The sequence below is a fragment of the Genypterus blacodes genome, unplaced genomic scaffold (genome assembly GCF_046128005.1).
Source record: "Genypterus blacodes isolate CSIRO-AG114 ecotype Tasmania unplaced genomic scaffold, CSIRO-AGI_Gbla_v1 ptg000070l_1, whole genome shotgun sequence".
Classification (NCBI taxonomy): Eukaryota; Metazoa; Chordata; class Actinopteri; order Ophidiiformes; family Ophidiidae; genus Genypterus; species Genypterus blacodes.
The window spans coordinates 1,122,846-1,140,000 of record NW_027466880.1 but is presented as its reverse complement, the minus strand read 5'-3'; the positions used below and the strand labels follow the sequence as shown (position 1 = coordinate 1,140,000).

The following is a 17,155-nucleotide window of genomic DNA, read 5'->3' as shown; positions in this document are numbered from 1 at the left end:
CACACACACACACACACACACACACACACACACACACACACACACACACACAGAGGGGGTGGTTGGTACAGTACACACTCCCAGCAAACATGTTTTACATGTGTGGAACAGGTTTTGGAAGGTGGGACTTGCTGCTCAGCCACATCAGAGCAGCTCGCATTGGATCCGAATCAGGAGCTCTGACACGGGGGAAGGAATCAGCACAGAGCTCACTGATGTGTGTGTGTGTGTGTGTTTGTGTGTGCTTCTCTGTGTATGAGAGGGAATCCAAGAGAATGCAGAGTTCTTTCGGGATAGTACATTTCTACCTGCTATGCTACCACACACACACACACCCACACATTTGTTCAGTACTTGTACTTACCCTGAGCATGTAACCACAACCACTCCTTAACTAACCACAATCTGATCCCCCACAGTGTGACAGCCACCAGATATCTGTTCCTACTGTGGAATAAAACCCCACTACACCAAATCCTTATGTGTTTCTATATTTACATCAACTGTTGCTCTTATTTTACTATTTAAAAATATATATAGATGTGTTTTTAGTCGTTTAAAATTGCTCTTATAGGCAGACACACTGATTTATTCTTATATAAAATGAATTGTAAAATAGTCACACACTAAATATTATATTAAATATTCACACACTACTAAGTATTCATTTGAAGTGTGTGTGCGTGTGTGTGTGTGTGTGCCCACCTCCTTGTGTCTGAGCGCAGCACACTTGTAGCAAGCAGGGCAGCATGACGCACAGCACCTGGAGCTTCCTCACGCGCGCCCTCATCATTATCATCCTCATCATCCTCAATCAAATGTCCGCGCAGGTGTCGTCGTTTCAAACCAGCCTGACCATCGTCACACTCACGACACAAACACAAGTCCCGCGGGCCCGGTAGCGTCCATGTAGTCCTGTAACAGGCGGTCAGTCCATATCCGCTATACCCGAACCTCCATCCAGGGGCTCCTCTCCTGCTTATATTCCAGTAAAGGATCGGTAAATGTGGATAAATCCGTTCTGTGGTTGAATGGCTGGTTGTGGGTTTTCAGTGTGAGCTGTGTCCAAACTGGCTGATCCGGTGTGTGTGTATGTGTGTGTGTGTGTGTGTCACTACGAGTCCGTGATTGGTGCGCAGCAGGGAGCCAATAAGAGGCTGGAGCGTCTGTCTGTCGGCGTTTACTCTCTGGCACTGATTTATCTGGGAGGGACTCACAAACACACAGACACACACACCTACACACACACACGCACACACTTCAGAAAATAGGTATGTTTCCTCTCTGATGCTTACAGGAATAGACTCACAGGAACAACAACAAAGAGGAGCAACAAACAAGCTTGAACTCCTCCTGATCACAATTCACTTCACAATTATCACAATTATCTTCGTTCTTCATACAGCAACAGTCTTTATAGCCATGACCTCGATCGAGGAAGTCAACGTACGAGAAGTCAATCGGTTTACATTCAAGCCAAAACAACAAGCAGAACTCCTCTTCGTCTTCTTCTACCTCATTAGTTTCCTCTAAATACTGAAAGTCACGTCTAGTTTAAAGCACAAACACCTTACATCATACATTCCTGTGCCATCTGTCACCTTCTGATCCCAAATATATGTGTGTGTGTGTGTGTGTGTGTGTGTGTGTGTGTGTGTGTGTGTGTGTGTGTGTGTGTTTGTGTATGTGTGTGTGTGTGTGTGACATAAAATCTACCTTACAGCAAATAATCTGTGGTCTGTCAGAAAAATAAACCTGTCAACAAAACTCAAAAAAGCGTCTAACCTCAGAAATGGAATGAGGCCAATGGTCTGATTCCTCATCACTCATCACTTCATCACTGTTGGCCTCATCATTGACAGCACAGATGATCCCACAATGCATTATGGGTTTTGTTTTTTAAAGCTTAATTTGATGAAGATCTGACACAGAATGTTTGCTGTCACTCATTCGTCCAAATTGGATACTTTGTACGGTTTCGCTTCCTCCTTCCTTATTTGCCGTGGGTCCCTTTAGATATTTGAGGTCACGCAAATGACCCCTGAAGTGTCTACGCCTCAGCCTCACTGGATTCCAGTCGAGTTACTTCCTCCTTCGCCTTCCTCACCTACTCAACAACATGTTTTCAAAAGGGACAGATCGCTCTTCCTCTGCGCTTTTAAACCTCGGCTGAATAGCTTTCCGAAAGACAATTAATGTCGGCGCCATTTTACTCGTTGTATTGTCTGTTTGGATCCTAATTCAATTTGCCGGTCTCTCTGTTCTTGTTGTCTGTGTGTTGCTTGTGTAATTGTGTAATTGTGAGCAGAGAACATTCATCATCTCCTCCCTCCAAGTAATAACAACATATTGACAATGCGTCTTTGAATGCAGCACGTCTCTGTCATGCACCATTAGACGCCACATTTCTTACCTTTGCACCTGGGGCGATGGGACTTTGACCCCTCCACTCCTTTATGCCACGCTGCCTGGAGATGCAAGGTGACTTTATTGCTGCAGGAGAAAAACAACCTATGGCATCATGTGAGTGCTTGCGATGTAACAGTGTGGTGGATATATGTATATATGGTTTAATATGGAATGGGAGGAGAGTAACGTGACCCAGACTGAGTTATGTCTGTCTTGACATCTTATTATCTTGTCACTCGAGCTTCACGCAAACACGGTCCGTATGGCAGAGTGGGCGAGCCAGCCGAGCTGCTCTGTGGAAACCAGCTCTACCTGCAGCTCCGGTCCCTCTCTCTTTCTCTGTCTCTCACACACACACACAAAAACACATACACACTCAAGTCAAAAGTAAACTTCCTGTCTCTCCCTCTAACTCGGTTTAATTACACATTTTTACTGCGGTACTTCTCCGAAATGACTCCACAGTTCACCACAAAGGTCGCAGTCATCTCCATCCTTTCAATGGTAAGAATGTGCCAAACAAATGGTTAATATTTGACCACTCCACAAGGAAGTAATTGTTGTTTTCACACAATCAGAAGAGTCAGAAGACAAAAGTATAACTGAAGCTCTTCCGTGACAAAACAACGCACTTAATCCTCTGAAAAAGACAAAATGTATAATATATCATTAAAACATGAAGGTGCGTAATGAGGGAAACACTGATTCATTCACTGTTTTATTGGGTAGTATTGCTCAATGCTGCACTCTTCTGGTACAAGGTGGTTACTGCAACATCTCCTGCACTCATTCCAGCAGTAATACTCTGACAGCTGATACAGAAAATGACTTTATTCGTAATACAGCAGGAGTTCGGACTTTCCACGTCACGTACAGATGGTCTCCACGCATCCGGCACCGAAACATGGCTCTTGCGTCCGCTTTTAAATCTACCGGCGTGTAACTCTATAACAGTACGGAATGAATCATCAGAAGTATTTTTTTTGTGTTTGTTTCACAGATAAAGAGTCTACATCGAATTTTGTTTTTACAACCGAAGAAACTCACCACCGAATAGGAATCAAATATGCTGAGAAAACTAAAAGATACATTGAGCCTCTGCCGGCGTAAACACACCTGCAAGTGAATCATTACAATCAAATAAATACAAGATTTCAAAGCAAACCAGCTGACAGTGAATAAACCAAAGTAATCTTTTTTGTTACGTCACTAAATATAAGGCCACACAAACCCAAACGATCAAACGCGTGAACATGAAATGATGCACCGATTGTTTCAAAGTGTTAGGTCGATCCCTCACACTGTAACAGGTGTTGCTGTGTGTGAGTCAGAGTACCCGGATATGGCACACAAACAAGGTCTCACTGACACAAAAGCTGTGGATTCTGCTGGTATCCATGGCGACGGCGTGGCGTAGCGTAGAGTAGTGGCGTAGCTCGGCCGCGTTTCCCATGCTGATGAATATTTTTGCACACTATAGATCTGTTTACCCTGCTTTTCTTTCTTTCTCTATGCTGATATGTCACTGGAACATAGAAACGTGTGCACGTCGCATAAATATCATTACATCATCATCTCTGTTTCTTGGATATATATAGATTCGTTGACAATATTCACATTCTTCATCATCAAATGCGGCAAACAAAAAGAGAAACCAACATGCGAGCAACCTGATGCAGTTTGATGACTCATAGGGACAGGAGAGGGGCAGGCAGGCAGGCAGACAGACAGACAGGCAGGCAGACAGGCAAGCAGCTGAGCGGGTCAGAGGGCGATGCGTTTTACTTGGCATGTTCATCTATACGTCATACTAAAGAGCACTGAGTTTATAAAGCCCACTATCTATTTAAAGCAGCTATCTGTGTGTTTGTGTTAGTTTGAGCTTCATGCAGCGAGGCCCCGCTTCTACCATGCGTGTCTGTGTGTGTGTGGTGTGACAAAGGGTTCTACTGGCTTCAAGCTGCCATGACGATGCCATGAAGGCGTGTTTGTTTGTTTTCTCAATTTTGAAAAGTTAATCTGCGACGCACAAAGTGGAAACACGCCCAATATAAAACAAAATAAAGGCAGTAATCCTCTTTGTCTTGGTTTCAGGAGGGTGATGTTAATGTGGAATACTGAGTGGGCTGCTTGCACGCAAACACACACACACACACACACACACACACACACACACACACACACACAGACACGTGCATGGACTCAGAAGCGTACACACACGCCTTTATCTGAGTATCAACACGCCTCAGCAATGCTCGCAAAATCGACCGAACGAAAACAAAAGCGGAGTGAGAGGTGAGCTGGTTGTGAGTGTGATTGTTCTCTACGGCGGCTCTGTTACCAAACAGGAAACGGAGACAAAAACAGGAAGTGCAACTGACACAACAACTCTCTGCGCTGACTACTGACAACTGAGAAACATGGAGTGGAGTCACGTGACCCATCACAGCACCTAGAGACTAACATACGTTTCACTTAAAGACAAATAGGGAAGCTAGCGTCTGCTTGCTTATGGTCAGTGTGCATTTGTGTGCGCGAGGGGTTAAATATGGATGTGAGAGTTTTTTCAATCGACACAGAAAACGGACAAAACCCAAAAGAAACCAAAAAGTCTTCCACCTAAACTCCTTCCACACCACTGTCGTACGTAACCGCACCACGTTCCCCTGACGAAAAAAAAAGAAGATGGGAGGGTCGCTGGTTTGATTCCCGCCCCCCTTCTTCTTCTACTTCTTGTTCTTGAGTTGATTGGCCAGCCAATCCAGGCCCTCGTACAGGCCGTCCCCGCTGGTGGCGCAGGTGGCCTGGATGTACCAGTTGCGGTGGCGCAGGGAGTGTAAGCCCAGCTTGTCGGTGATCTCGGCGGCGTTCATGGCGTTCGGTAAATCCTGTGGGAGGAGGAGAGAGAGCAGGAACGTCACCACATTTGGTCTTTTGCAAAGTCTTAATTTAATTTCAGCGGTTCAGTGTGTGTCCGTGTGCGTGCGCGCGTGCGTGCGTGTGTCGCAGTAGCCTTGCCTGTTTGTTGGCAAACACGAGGAGCACTGCGTCTCTCAGCTCGTCCTCAGCCAGCATCCTCATCAGCTCCTCCCTCGCTTCGTTCACTCGCTCTCTGTCGTTGCTGTCGACCACGAAGATCAGACCTGTGAGCGAGCGAGAGAGAGAGAGAGTTCAAAAAAATCTGTGTGTGTATTCCTGTCAGCGTCCGGCTGCGTCCTGTGCTGAGCTGAACCCACCCTGTGTGTTCTGGAAGTAGTGTCTCCACAGGGGGCGGATCTTGTCCTGCCCGCCGACGTCCCACACGGTGAAGCTGATGTTCTTATACTCCACCGTCTCCACGTTGAACCCTGAACAAAGGATCAAGGCCCAACAAGAAGAGGTTACCATGGAGATACTGGTTGCGTGTGACTAATACCATACAGTTCATGTTACCGTGGCTGCGTACGTACCGATGGTTGGGATGGTGGTGACGATCTCGCCCAGTTTGAGTTTGTAGAGGATGGTAGTTTTGCCCGCCGCGTCAAGCCCCACCATTAAGATCCTCATCTCCTTCTTTCCTATGAGGCTCTTCAGCAAATTCCCAAAAATGTTCCCCATGATTCAAGAGTGCAGCTTCCGGCAAAGTCAGGGGTTTTCCAGCAGGATGAGACGAAGAAGAAGAAGGAGAACTAAAAAAGGAGATGGGACAAATAACCAGTTAGTGAGGCTTGTGTGTGTGTGATGTTTGGTTTAGAAGCGGCACCTAAGTTATAGAATGGTGGGGAAACCTTGGAAGAGACATCTGAGCACAAGAAATGGTTAGCATATGAAATGGCGTCTATCTAGAGAGGCTTCAACAAAGCAGCTGAGGGCTGATCGCAGCCTGAGCAGGAAAAAGCCGCCTCAGAGAAGCAAAGAGTCGCCTGAAGGCAACAGGAGGCTTCATCTACGCTTGAGCTGCATCCAACGCCAAGCTACACTGGAGACACCGTTCACCAGATCATGAATGATGTCACAGTTGTTGATGACATCAGAAACAAGCTTCATTCCTTTACAAAGATAAAGCACTTGCATCATGCCGAAAGAAGAAGCTACAATACAAAGATCCAGAGATTGAATTGAGCAAACAAATCTCCACATGTAGCAGCTACCTAATGAGGCTGGGGTCAAGGGTCGGGCTGTGGTTAGGGGGGGGGGAGGGGGTAGAGGGGGATTGGCACTCTTCCAGCTCAACTCAGTCTTCTCCAGGGGAAACAGAGCAGCATGAACATTGTATTGAAGATGATGAGGGAAGCACTTTGCTCTAGTTTAAGACAACTAATTTAAGTACATCTGAACGTACATTTGACTTTGTAATTTCGTGTTGTTTTGATTAAACAATATAAAGAAAGGTTCTGTAGCGTCTTCGTGCTTGTTTGTGTGCCTGGATTACCCAAGAGGTGACACATCTATGACTGGAAAGCTTTTCTGCAACTCTGACCTGCAAACCCTTTAACCAAACGCCACTGACGAAAAAGCCAACGAGCTACATGCGCAAAGACAGGTGCATGCTGGGATATTCATCCACAGAGATTGGAGAGAGTAGCAGTGACATAACCCCAGGCTGAAGCACAATCTGTTCAGACCTTACTCTCTTTTTTCCTCTCCCTGTCAAATGTGTTGCCTGTACGAAGGCCAAAACCCCCGGAGCGCATGCGGAATGTCCCACATTAACGGGCAGACCTCAAACGCATCTCACACCACACTGGACGTTGGACAACAAGACAGACTCATAAATATTTTCAGATCGTGATTGTGTATTGTGAGTCTCCACAAACTAATAGAAAGCAAGAGTTATAAAATATACGACTCAAATTGCCTCTAGAAGAGAAGTCCACTTGAAATGTGCATAGAAAGAATACAAACGGAATGGAGATGTGAGATATGATGAGAATTAATGAGTTTTGAATTGAATTAAAAAAAATGGAACTATAGTGTATTTCTTATATGTGTAGTCATTTTAAGTCATGTATATAAGCAAGATATATTTCAAAGCAGCTCTGTATTCCTGCCATTATGTGATGGGAACTTGGATTCATGACCTCATGATTTCAGAAGATCCTGGATTGCCCCTGATGGGTGTAAATGAGTCAGATCATGAAATCATCACATGCACTGCTGTAAAAAATTAGAACGAACAGCCTGTCTCTCTCTCTCTCTCTTTCTGCCCGTCTGTCTGTCTCTCTGCCTGTCTGTCGCTCCACCTCCAGCCCTGTCCATGGTGCTGAAGAGGGTCAGGACCCTGTCAGCTGCTCTATCCGCCCTTTAAACTGATCCGCAGGCCCTCGTTTGGCAGCATCGCCGTGCTTATTTCGCCGTGGCTCAGTGGGGTCACGTTAGCGGAGCGCGAGCGTTCCGGTGGACATCATTGCAGTTTCCCCCTTTCGTCGGTCCCCCCCACGTTAACATCTCTGAGTTTAATCGATTCTCATGTGAAATCACCACGTTTGTCACTTCTATCAGCGTGAATTCAGTCAGAAAGTCATTTTCGATTCTAGCTTCGCCTTGACCGCGGGAGTCAATCAGGCGCATCGCCGTGTAAGCTAGCGGCTCTCTGCTGTCCTGATCCGCCCCATCATCCACTCGCCAGCATCACCGCTTCATTCTGCCGCCGGAGAAAAGCCCGCATCGGCCTGAAACACACACCCGGAGTCCTACAGCCTCCAGCGGCACAGACAGGGTACGTGACCGTGCACCTACGCGGGTATGTTCGACGGCGGTGTGAGTTTTCTCTCTTACCTTAGCGCAGGAGTCCCCGAAGACGATCAATGTCTCACGATATTATTTTCCGGGCTACAACTCAGCAATTACTGAGATCTCGCGAGAATGTATCGATCGGAACGCGAAATGATACTGAGAGTCCGGCAAGGATTTGGGATATTTAACATAATAATAACAATAGTAATACATATATTTTATTTTATTTCATTTTGAGGTATCACAGGAAAAATCCACAGGTTTCAAACCCAATTTTGCACACACATGATTCGAGCTGATAGTATCTGAGATGCAGATGTAAAGATACTGTGAAACATGTAATAATGTTTTTAAATAATGTTATGTATAATAAATATCGGTGGCATCGTATTGTTATTATTATTATTATTATTATTATTATTTTTATTAGTAGTAGTAGTAGTAGTAGTAGTAGTAGTAGCAGTATTATTATTAAGCATTTAAACAATTATTAATGCATAGTAACTTGTTTGAGCAAAGCAAAGACAGTTAAAAGGTTAGAAAAACTGCTTTCTTTAGTCAGTATCAGAATTCTGACTATTTGCATCCATTTGGGAACAAATTATATAATACATCTGCTCTAATATTGACTTAATAGACTTACTTAGTAACAAAAAGGCATGCAGTCAGGATTACTGGCTCTCTGTTCACAGGTGGGTGATTTGTCCTCCATCCTTTGCACACTCATTTATTTACTTTAGTGATTATTTCTGGACACGCCTGAGGAGAAATCACAGCTTTTGATAAACACACTGGTTGTGCTAATGGAGCCTTTTCCACTGCAGCTGTGCACAGGTGTAACTAATAACATTAATAACGGATGCACTTATCTGTACCACTGCAGGGGGAATCGTGGTTGCTGCTTGTTTTTGAAAACCCAAATGGAACAGAGCATCATTAATGTTATTAGTTACAGCTTGTGCTTTCTAGCATGAAAAAGGCCTGATAGGTGCTGGAACTGACATCTTTAAAAAGCTGAGAGCGCTGTGCTTTCATCTGCAAAGACACAAACCATGTTCCAGTTTCTCTTGGCTGGCTCAGCTGTTATTGTGTCAATTTTAGATTTTAATTTTGTTATTCATACCCCCCTCCTCACACACACACACACACACACGTAAATTCATCACTGTCCCAGTCTTACATAATTATATTCTGCAACACCTACTTAGTTCTCATTTTGGAAATTCCAGATAATCATCGCCATGGTTCCTGCTGCTACCAAGTGCTGTACATTCATCATTAAAGTTGTCTTGTAAGCCTCAAAAATCTTTCATGTGACATTTTATTATGTGGAAAAACAATCTATCTTGTAATATAATATGTTGCAATACCAAATGTTGTATTCCCAGCTTCTCTAAATGCAAACCAGCAACCTGTTACACTGAACTGTGATGAAATATATGATAATTATATGCAGAACAATAAAAGTGTCATAAATCTGCTGTGCCTGCCTGTTGTAAAGTTGTTGTGTCTGGGAATTTGGATGAAGAGGTGATACGTTGAACAGTGTTGCGTAACATATTACCATGCACCACTACAGCTGAGGAATGACAGTTATGTGTGTTTGTAGTACATTTGCACGCATTGTGGGCATGGTAAAGAATGAGCTCATACTTTATAGTCCATATTTATTATGTGTGTAGCTACAATGAGACCCAGTGAAGGGTCTTTTATCCTGCAAGTGCCTCTGGGGATTTTAGAAAGTTGGAAGCATTTGATACAGTAGCTGCATGTGGTGTCAAATCATGGAGGGAAGGACATGGCAGTGTGAACAACATGTTCAATTGCTTTACGGAGCTGAGGAAGGAAACAGATCTTCTAGTCTGCACAAAATGATGACTCACTCGTTTCACTTCTGCACCACACCAAGGTTTTTTCCAATTGTATGCAATGAACATTTGTCTCTTCACAGTTTGTCTGCAATGTTAAATCACTCCACAGTTAGAGCAGGTCCACATCTTGATGGTGCTTTGATAAAATTTCATATAGAAATTGAATGATTCGAATTCAAGGTCTGAACATGGAACACGAACACACACACGAACACAGCATATGAGCCTGCAGACATCCAGCATGAGAGTCTCTCCATACATACAGTAACTACATATAGTAATGGAGCTGCTTATCAAACTGTCTCTGTTGCATAAAAAAGTATCCTTTGTCGAGCATGTGAGCATGTGGCTCGCTTACTGCAATCTGTGCTCGTGAGATCTCTATGTGACTCGGACAGAGAACAGAGGATTTGTGGGTTGGAAACATTTGGTGACTCAAATAGTTGTACTTGGCTTTCTATGTCAGCTTGTTGTTGTGGATTGTGCTGTGAAAGTACATAGGAGGGTGCAGAAAATCATTCAGTGGAATAAACGCTGTCATTTCCTTAATCCTGATGTAGGATGACAAATTAAAAACATTAGTATCTGTTAACTTTGTAGGTATATGACTTTTCAGATTTGAAGAAGGAGCTGGCAGAGAGAAAGAGAGGATTCTAACGATCACTGTGTAACAAACAATGTAATGTTCTGTATCATTTTAATTGTTTTCTGGCCTACTGATGATAATTTTGGTAATTTGACACAAAATTTAAACTGTCTGACATTTCTCATTTAATATAATAATACAAACAAAATATGCAAGTGCACGTAATCATGAGAAAACAGTGGTGCTGGTCATTGATTATTCTCATCAATGTAGTTTTATTACTTAATCTACAAAGGATTTTATTGTTAGAAATGTAATTTAAATCCCAGAAAGATGTCTTCTTCGAAATCTGTGCAACAAACTCAAATGAAAAACTGCTGATTTAACGTTTATTTTACTTCTTACATGACTCAAACAATCATTGATTGATGAATTGACCGATTGATTGGTCGACTGATTTTAGTACCACACAATACACAAACACCCTGTTCATTTACAGTGTTTACAATTTGTAGTCCTCCATGTTCCATCCCATCTGAGCCTCTGAGGTGTTCTCTTCCGGGTTGAGCAGCTCTGTGTGTAGGATCTTCACATCTGACGGACTGAGACTAGCGGGCTGCTGAGGGAACAGCAACGTGGCGTCTGGTAAAGGAATGTTATGGGAATGATGATGTCTCTGCTCTCCACCGTATGGAGCCACGAGAACCTGAGGCGCCCCCTAGCGGCCGCGCAGAGTTTCAGTTCAAAGCACAGCCTGCCGGGGTGCTTGCGGAATGTTTGAGGCGGGCTCAGGGCGGACAGAGCCAGCTGTTGGGCCACCGTGCGCGGTCTGTCAGAGCAGCTTATCACCTCAGGGTTGTAACACATCAGCATTAGCCGGAGCTGAGCCATTTTGGAGACGCGGTGGCCGTGTTTGACTCTGTCGGCTGCTGTCTCTGATCCTGCTGGAGGATCGTTAAGCAGCACACACACAAACGGAAGTTGAGGAATTTCATTTTTCCACAAGTTCGCTTTCACAATGAAGCCCTTCGTGTACGCGCTCTTGTGTGCAGCCCTCACCTGTGGACTGATCCACGGACAGTCAGAGGAAGTGGGGGAGCTGCAGGTGGACACTTTGGTGAGTGGAACACATGGAGATACACACACACACAAACACACTGCATTAATACAACAGCTATTACAATTAGAGCCGCCACACACACACACACACACACACACAAACACACACACACACACACACACACACACACACACACACACACACACACACACACACACACAGAGTTTGATCTGACCCTCTTAACGCTGCCTTAACTTTTCTGACCCAAGGCGAAGCCCGAATCTTGTTCTGTACTTTCGAAACTGGGAGACACGCTGCAAATCCACTACACGGTAAGACAGAAACAACACTGGATGAATGTTGACGGATAACACACATACATATAAACAGTGTCTGTGCAAGCGTGTTAGTGTCACTACGTTTACCCTCGGTGTGCACAGTTGTTGTCTATGTGGCACCGTGTGTGTTTGTGCACTAACACAGGCAGACATGCAGGATTCCCGCACGATCAGCTGCTGTTCTGCACAAACCGCAGGCTGGAATATGTTCATAGGGCGAATGGTGTTTTTTATTCCGCGTTATGTGGCGCTTGTGTACCGCGCAGAGTGATGGGGCGGTGCAACACGTCAGCAAAGCAACTCGGCTCTGTCAGCGGGGCAGCAGCTCATAAAATCATCTGTGTGTGTGCGTGTGCGTGTGTGTGTGTGTGTGTGTGTGTGTGAGTGTGTGCCGCGGTGGAAATACCGACACACTGCAGCCCAAGATATCATGGCGACAAAGCTGCATCTTATCCTTACATGCCATCACAATAGAGCGGTTATGTTCATAATCGGTTTACCCGGATCTTGTTTCTCGGTCACATTTCAACCAACATATGTTTCTAAAGTGCATGTTTTGTCTAAACTACAGTCAAGATATAAAGGGTGTTTTTTTTTCATTTGCATTCACAGGTTTGCGGTAAAAGGAACAACTCATTAATTTCTAAACTTAAATAACTGTAACAACTATTTGTTAAATTGTAAGTAATCAGTCAAATAAATATACTGAAACACTCAAGAGAACTTTGTGTTAGAATAGAATAGAGAATAGTATAGATGTTACATTTTGACATTGTGTGAAAGGGCGTGATTGATACTTTGATGTATTTTTCAAATACAGCTTGACCTTTCTTGTGTTAAATAATTCACTTAGTATCTGTGCTTGCTAAATGATTGATTAATAACCTATAAGCACACACCTACATATATGTATATGCTTTCTTAAAAACATGAATGTTTCTGTTGACACTTATGTGGTGTTGTCAATCGTTGTTGTACTGAGCAGGGTAAACTGATGGACGGGAAGGTGATAGACTCGTCGCTGTCCCGTGAACCTCTTGCTGTTGAACTGGGGAAGAGGACCGTCATTGCTGGTAAATTGATCGCTTTGCTCAATCTGTGACTCTTTGATCATGTTTCATTTACCTGACAACTGCAGCATGTGGCTTACAAAGGAGTGTGTTCTCGCTCTGCTGATTCACTTTGTCCATGTGATAATCTTATCAGGTCTGGAGCAAAGCTTGGTTGGTGTTTGTGAAGGGTAAGCAAAACTGTAAGGTCTAAAGAGTGGGGGGGAGTAGCGAGATGTTTACTTTGTTTACATCAGACAATCATCTACCACAGTTGTGTTTTTTGTAATGGAATCTTGTATTTCTTCATCATTCAGGCAGAAAATCAAAGCCACTATTCCAGCTCACCTAGCGTATGGAAAGAAAGGATACCCGCCTACGATTCCAAGTACTGAACACACACACACACACACACAGTTTGATTTAGGATTTGTCCTACACACACCAATGAATAACAGTACTGCTATACAAACACAGTGTACATGCCCATACCTGAATATTGACACTACACAGTAAACTCGGCACACACTTAAGTTGCACAAGCTATCTAATACAATCCAATGCAACAGTCCAGCTACAGTGTAAATCACATTAGTCTAGTATTCTGTCTACTTCATGGATGTCAATCATTGCCACTACCTTTTAGATAAAGACTTGTGCTTATATTTACATGGTCAGAAGAATATCTATGTCATATGTATGTCACTCAGTGTTGTTCTGCAGTAACTGTGTGTCACAGTCAACACTGATTCTGGGTTTGAACTGTTGCAGGCGATGCCACGCTTGAGTTTGAGGTGGAGGTGATGTCCCTGACCCAGCAGACGCAGTGGCAGAAGATGGTCAATGACGTGTTCCCCATGGTGTGTTTAGGTCTCGTGCCCACTCTGCTCGCCTTGGTGGGACTCTATCTCTACAAAAAGGCCAGCTCCCAGAAGATGAACAAAAAGAAACCAAAGGATAAAAAGAGCAAGAAGAAGTAAAGCACAAGAACACAGTATTATTTAAATAAAAATTTTAAAAATTACTTGTGTTTTGATTCATATTTACTTAGGAGTAATAACAAGATGAGTTTACATGTGTTTGTTTAAAAATCAGTTTAGATTTGCTCCGTTGAGTTGTTCTGTGTGAGAGTGTATGTGTGTGTGCATGTGTGTGTTGATCTTAACCGTTGTCTGTCTGTAGATATTGACACCATGCAGAGGAAATAGTGAGGGTTTCATTACTGACAGGAACACATTGTAGGTTCCAAAAGAGAGACATCACAGTGCTGGTTCTTCTGTTTACCACAGCAGCTGCAGCATAATGTTGTGGTGTGTCAGAGCACAAGTCACAAACAGCTTCAGTAACAGTTATGCTGTGTGACGGATGATACACATTAACTGAAAGAGAATCACAAAACTGTTCCTCTGTAGAGACAAAGGAGGATGGAAGGATGTTTTTGCTCTCAGCTTCTGTATTTTTGTCTCAGCTTCGATCCGGCCAGAATGCATAATCTAAAATCCAAATGAATCTTCAGAATAAGATAAAGTGAAGTTATTACTTTTCTAAATAGTTCAGTGGTTATGGAAGCTAAAGGAGTTAACATGGCTCTGCCTCTGACCTGAAGTTATAACCTGTTATGATTAAAGTCACATGATCAAACAGACTCTGCCTCTTAGGGATTAAAACGTCAACAGTGTTTGTTGACAGAGAATTGAAAACTTTGTTTACCAAAGGTGAACTTAATTTCCACAGTTTGCACCATTGCCTCACATATTTAACATATTACACTGCATGTCAATACTGTATGTTGTACATAGTCATTAATACAAAAGACCTCAATTACACAGGGCAGGATGAGTTCCTGAATGGTTTGATAGTTCTAAAAAACGATGGTAAATTGTTTTGTTGTGTGTTTACACAGTTTCAAGTCATCAAATACCCAAATGAACCATCATCATTCCTGTAATTAGCTAATTAATCAAAAATAATAATAATTTGTAATATTTAATCAAATAGAAGTCCAGTCATTTTGTACCAAAGATTGGTGTATATGTTCAAACCAGAACAATGCAATTAATATTTTTGAGGTAGGCAGTTTCACATACTAATTTTAAGTTTTTGGACAATTGTGAAAATTATGCGTTTGTATGCATTTATGGTTTGTTTTTTGGACAAAATAATAATAATTTTAACATGTTTGGCTTTGTCTTTCTTTTCCACAAACATTTGGCTGAACAGTAAAAGGTGTCTGGCTTGTTTTCTTCATACTGTCGCTCTGTGGCCCCACCTTTGCTGTTCATATTGATGTAATATCTAGAAGCTCCGCTCGCTCGGGCGGCGCTCTGTTCCTGTCAAACATTCACTCTGGGTCTTCCGCAGTTGACAGATTACACTGAATTTTGTTTGTGGAGAAATTTGTCGCCAAAACAGAATTGCTACACGTTGTGATGCACAGTGTATATTTCAATAAATAATAATAAGACGTTGTGTTTGTGATTACGTTTTTCGTAGGGCGGGGCTTCATTGTACTAGTTCTGGCGGCGCATCCTCTTCCGGTCCTCTTTCCAGCTTCCCGTGCAACATGGTGAGTGCGCTGAGGTTGGGCCCGTTTGGTGAAAAACGAATATTCTTGGATTTTAGTCGAAATATTGGTTGCAATCCGCTCTTTTCGCGCGTGTTAATCCTACATCCGACACACGGTTAGGAAAAATCACACACTTATATCATATAAAGTGATTCTAATACGACTCTGGCCCAATGCTAACAGTTAGCACGCTAGTCATCTTGTGCATGTGTTCTGTGAGCTACGGGCGCTCCATTGCGCGTGTGTCACGGAGGAATGCAGATTAAAGCATTCAATGATGTTAAACACATAGATGTCTCACGATGTGGCAATATATAACGGAGATATTTTGGGTATTATATTAATCAACATTGATGTGTTAACACGGTTCCATGGCAGCGGCTCGACTCTTTGTGCGGTCGTAAAGTACACCGGCACCTCATTGACTTAAGTATTTGATTCAGGTGTCGCTTATAAAACAAAATCTAAACATTAATTTACATTTGACGTCTCGCCGCCAACGAGTTTGTTCACGTTTGTGTACAACGCTAATAACGTTGATTTCTCTGTTGCCCATTTGTATGAGGCCCCGGAATTAAAATGGTATGACAAGATGTCCGAGGTTAGCCAATGCAGGTGTTCGAGTGAAGATGCATCTCCCCAAAGCTCATTGAAATATAATACAAAGATCGAAAACGGAAACAGTAAAATTGGGGGGTAATTGATGTTCTTGGCAGAGTGCTGTTTTGATCTGAGGGTTGACATTTGGTTCAATTAAGTGTTTTCAAAGTAAACACACATACAGGCTGTTATGGTGCAAGTCTCACTGGAACATCTTCAGGGAAAGGTGCCATCATCCATGTTTGACTTACAGTTAATCAGAGAGAATGTTCCTTTTTTTTCTCCCAGACCAAGAAAAGGAGGAATAACGGTCGCGCCAAGAAGGGCCGTGGGCATGTGCAGCCCATCCGCTGCACCAACTGTGCCCGCTGTGTCCCCAAGGACAAGGCCATCAAGAAGTTTGTCATCAGGAACATCGTAGAGGCAGCGGCTGTGAGAGACATCTCAGAGGCCAGCGTCTTTGACTGTAAGTGTTGAGTTTTTTTGTCATCTTAAACTGTCTGCGCTCACATTTCAGGTGCCACTCACTCACTCTAACCGTCTTGCCTGTTTCCATTTTGCAGCCTACGTTCTGCCCAAGCTCTATGTGAAGCTGCACTACTGTGTCAGCTGTGCCATCCACAGCAAAGTAGTGAGGAATCGCTCCTGTGAGGCCAGGAAAGACCGCACCCCACCACCCCGATTCAGGCCCGCCGTGAGTTTCATACTTATGCCATTCTGTTAACGTAAAGATCTAGAAGGAATGGAGTGAATATGACACTGATCAGGAAACTAATTGAAATGTTTTGTTTATTTTCCAGGCTGGCGCACCAAGAGCTCCTCCAAAGCCCATGTAAAGCAGAATTTGGAGATGCTGTACACCTGAAAAATAAAGGCAGTCTTTACATAAACTTGACTTTGTGAAGCTCAATGACTCTGACAAACAGTAGAAAAGACAGATCTGTCAAGTATTTTATTTGGA

The 17,155-nt window shown here is 43.3% G+C and overlaps 4 protein-coding genes across 4 annotated transcripts in view; 2 read left to right on the top strand and 2 right to left on the bottom strand.

Annotated features, from left to right (window-relative positions):
• The window catches only part of erbb3a (erb-b2 receptor tyrosine kinase 3a), a 15,997-nt gene extending 14,846 nt beyond the window's left edge, over positions 1-1,151 (bottom strand). Inside the window, exon 1 of the mRNA XM_076156450.1 lies at positions 706-1,151. Coding sequence (XP_076012565.1) covers positions 706-808 — 103 coding nt within the window. The 5' untranslated portion in view covers positions 809-1,151. The remainder of the gene's footprint in view (positions 1-705) is intronic.
• Positions 1,152-3,792: 2,641 nt separating this feature from the next.
• Positions 3,793-8,242, bottom strand: arf3b (ADP-ribosylation factor 3b). The gene is made up of 5 exons (XM_076156655.1): positions 8,167-8,242; positions 5,859-6,077; positions 5,646-5,756; positions 5,428-5,552; positions 3,793-5,297 (listed from the first exon to the last, which is right to left on the bottom strand). The coding sequence occupies exons 2-5, from the start codon at positions 6,004-6,006 to the stop codon at positions 5,136-5,138; spliced, it is 546 nt and encodes a 181-aa protein (XP_076012770.1). The 5' UTR covers positions 6,007-6,077; positions 8,167-8,242; the 3' UTR covers positions 3,793-5,135.
• Positions 8,243-11,339: 3,097 nt separating this feature from the next.
• On the top strand, positions 11,340-14,050 carry fkbp11 (FKBP prolyl isomerase 11). Its single transcript, XM_076156654.1, has 6 exons — positions 11,340-11,698; positions 11,911-11,973; positions 12,965-13,052; positions 13,186-13,219; positions 13,346-13,416; positions 13,800-14,050. The coding sequence occupies exons 1-6, from the start codon at positions 11,600-11,602 to the stop codon at positions 14,006-14,008; spliced, it is 564 nt and encodes a 187-aa protein (XP_076012769.1). The 5' UTR covers positions 11,340-11,599; the 3' UTR covers positions 14,009-14,050.
• A 1,477-nt stretch (positions 14,051-15,527) lies between these two features.
• Positions 15,528-17,089, top strand: LOC143005243 (small ribosomal subunit protein eS26). The gene is made up of 4 exons (XM_076156513.1): positions 15,528-15,594; positions 16,483-16,660; positions 16,758-16,888; positions 16,995-17,089. Exons 1-4 carry the CDS (start codon positions 15,592-15,594, stop codon positions 17,028-17,030), a joined length of 348 nt encoding a protein of 115 aa, XP_076012628.1. The 5' UTR covers positions 15,528-15,591; the 3' UTR covers positions 17,031-17,089.
• Positions 17,090-17,155: the final 66 nt, after the last annotated feature.

Excerpts from the sequence above, each read along its gene's own strand:
- LOC143005243 (XM_076156513.1), top strand. Across the intron at positions 16,661-16,757 it reads AGAGGCCAGCGTCTTTGACT|CCTACGTTCTGCCCAAGCTC; the intron begins GTAAGTGTTGAG and ends TCCATTTTGCAG. Across the intron at positions 16,889-16,994 it reads CACCCCGATTCAGGCCCGCC|GCTGGCGCACCAAGAGCTCC; the intron begins GTGAGTTTCATA and ends TTTATTTTCCAG.
- arf3b (XM_076156655.1), bottom strand. The coding sequence starts at position 6,006 with ATGGGGAACATTTTTGGGAATTTGCTGAAGAGCCTCATAGGAAAGAAG. Across the intron at positions 5,757-5,858 it reads CACCACCATCCCAACCATCG|GGTTCAACGTGGAGACGGTG; the intron begins GTACGTACGCAG and ends TCCTTTGTTCAG. Across the intron at positions 5,553-5,645 it reads CTACTTCCAGAACACACAGG|GTCTGATCTTCGTGGTCGAC; the intron begins GTGGGTTCAGCT and ends GCTCGCTCACAG.
- fkbp11 (XM_076156654.1), top strand. The coding sequence starts at position 11,600 with ATGAAGCCCTTCGTGTACGCGCTCTTGTGTGCAGCCCTCACCTGTGGA. Across the intron at positions 11,699-11,910 it reads AGCTGCAGGTGGACACTTTG|GCGAAGCCCGAATCTTGTTC; the intron begins GTGAGTGGAACA and ends TTCTGACCCAAG. Across the intron at positions 13,053-13,185 it reads GAAGAGGACCGTCATTGCTG|GTCTGGAGCAAAGCTTGGTT; the intron begins GTAAATTGATCG and ends TAATCTTATCAG.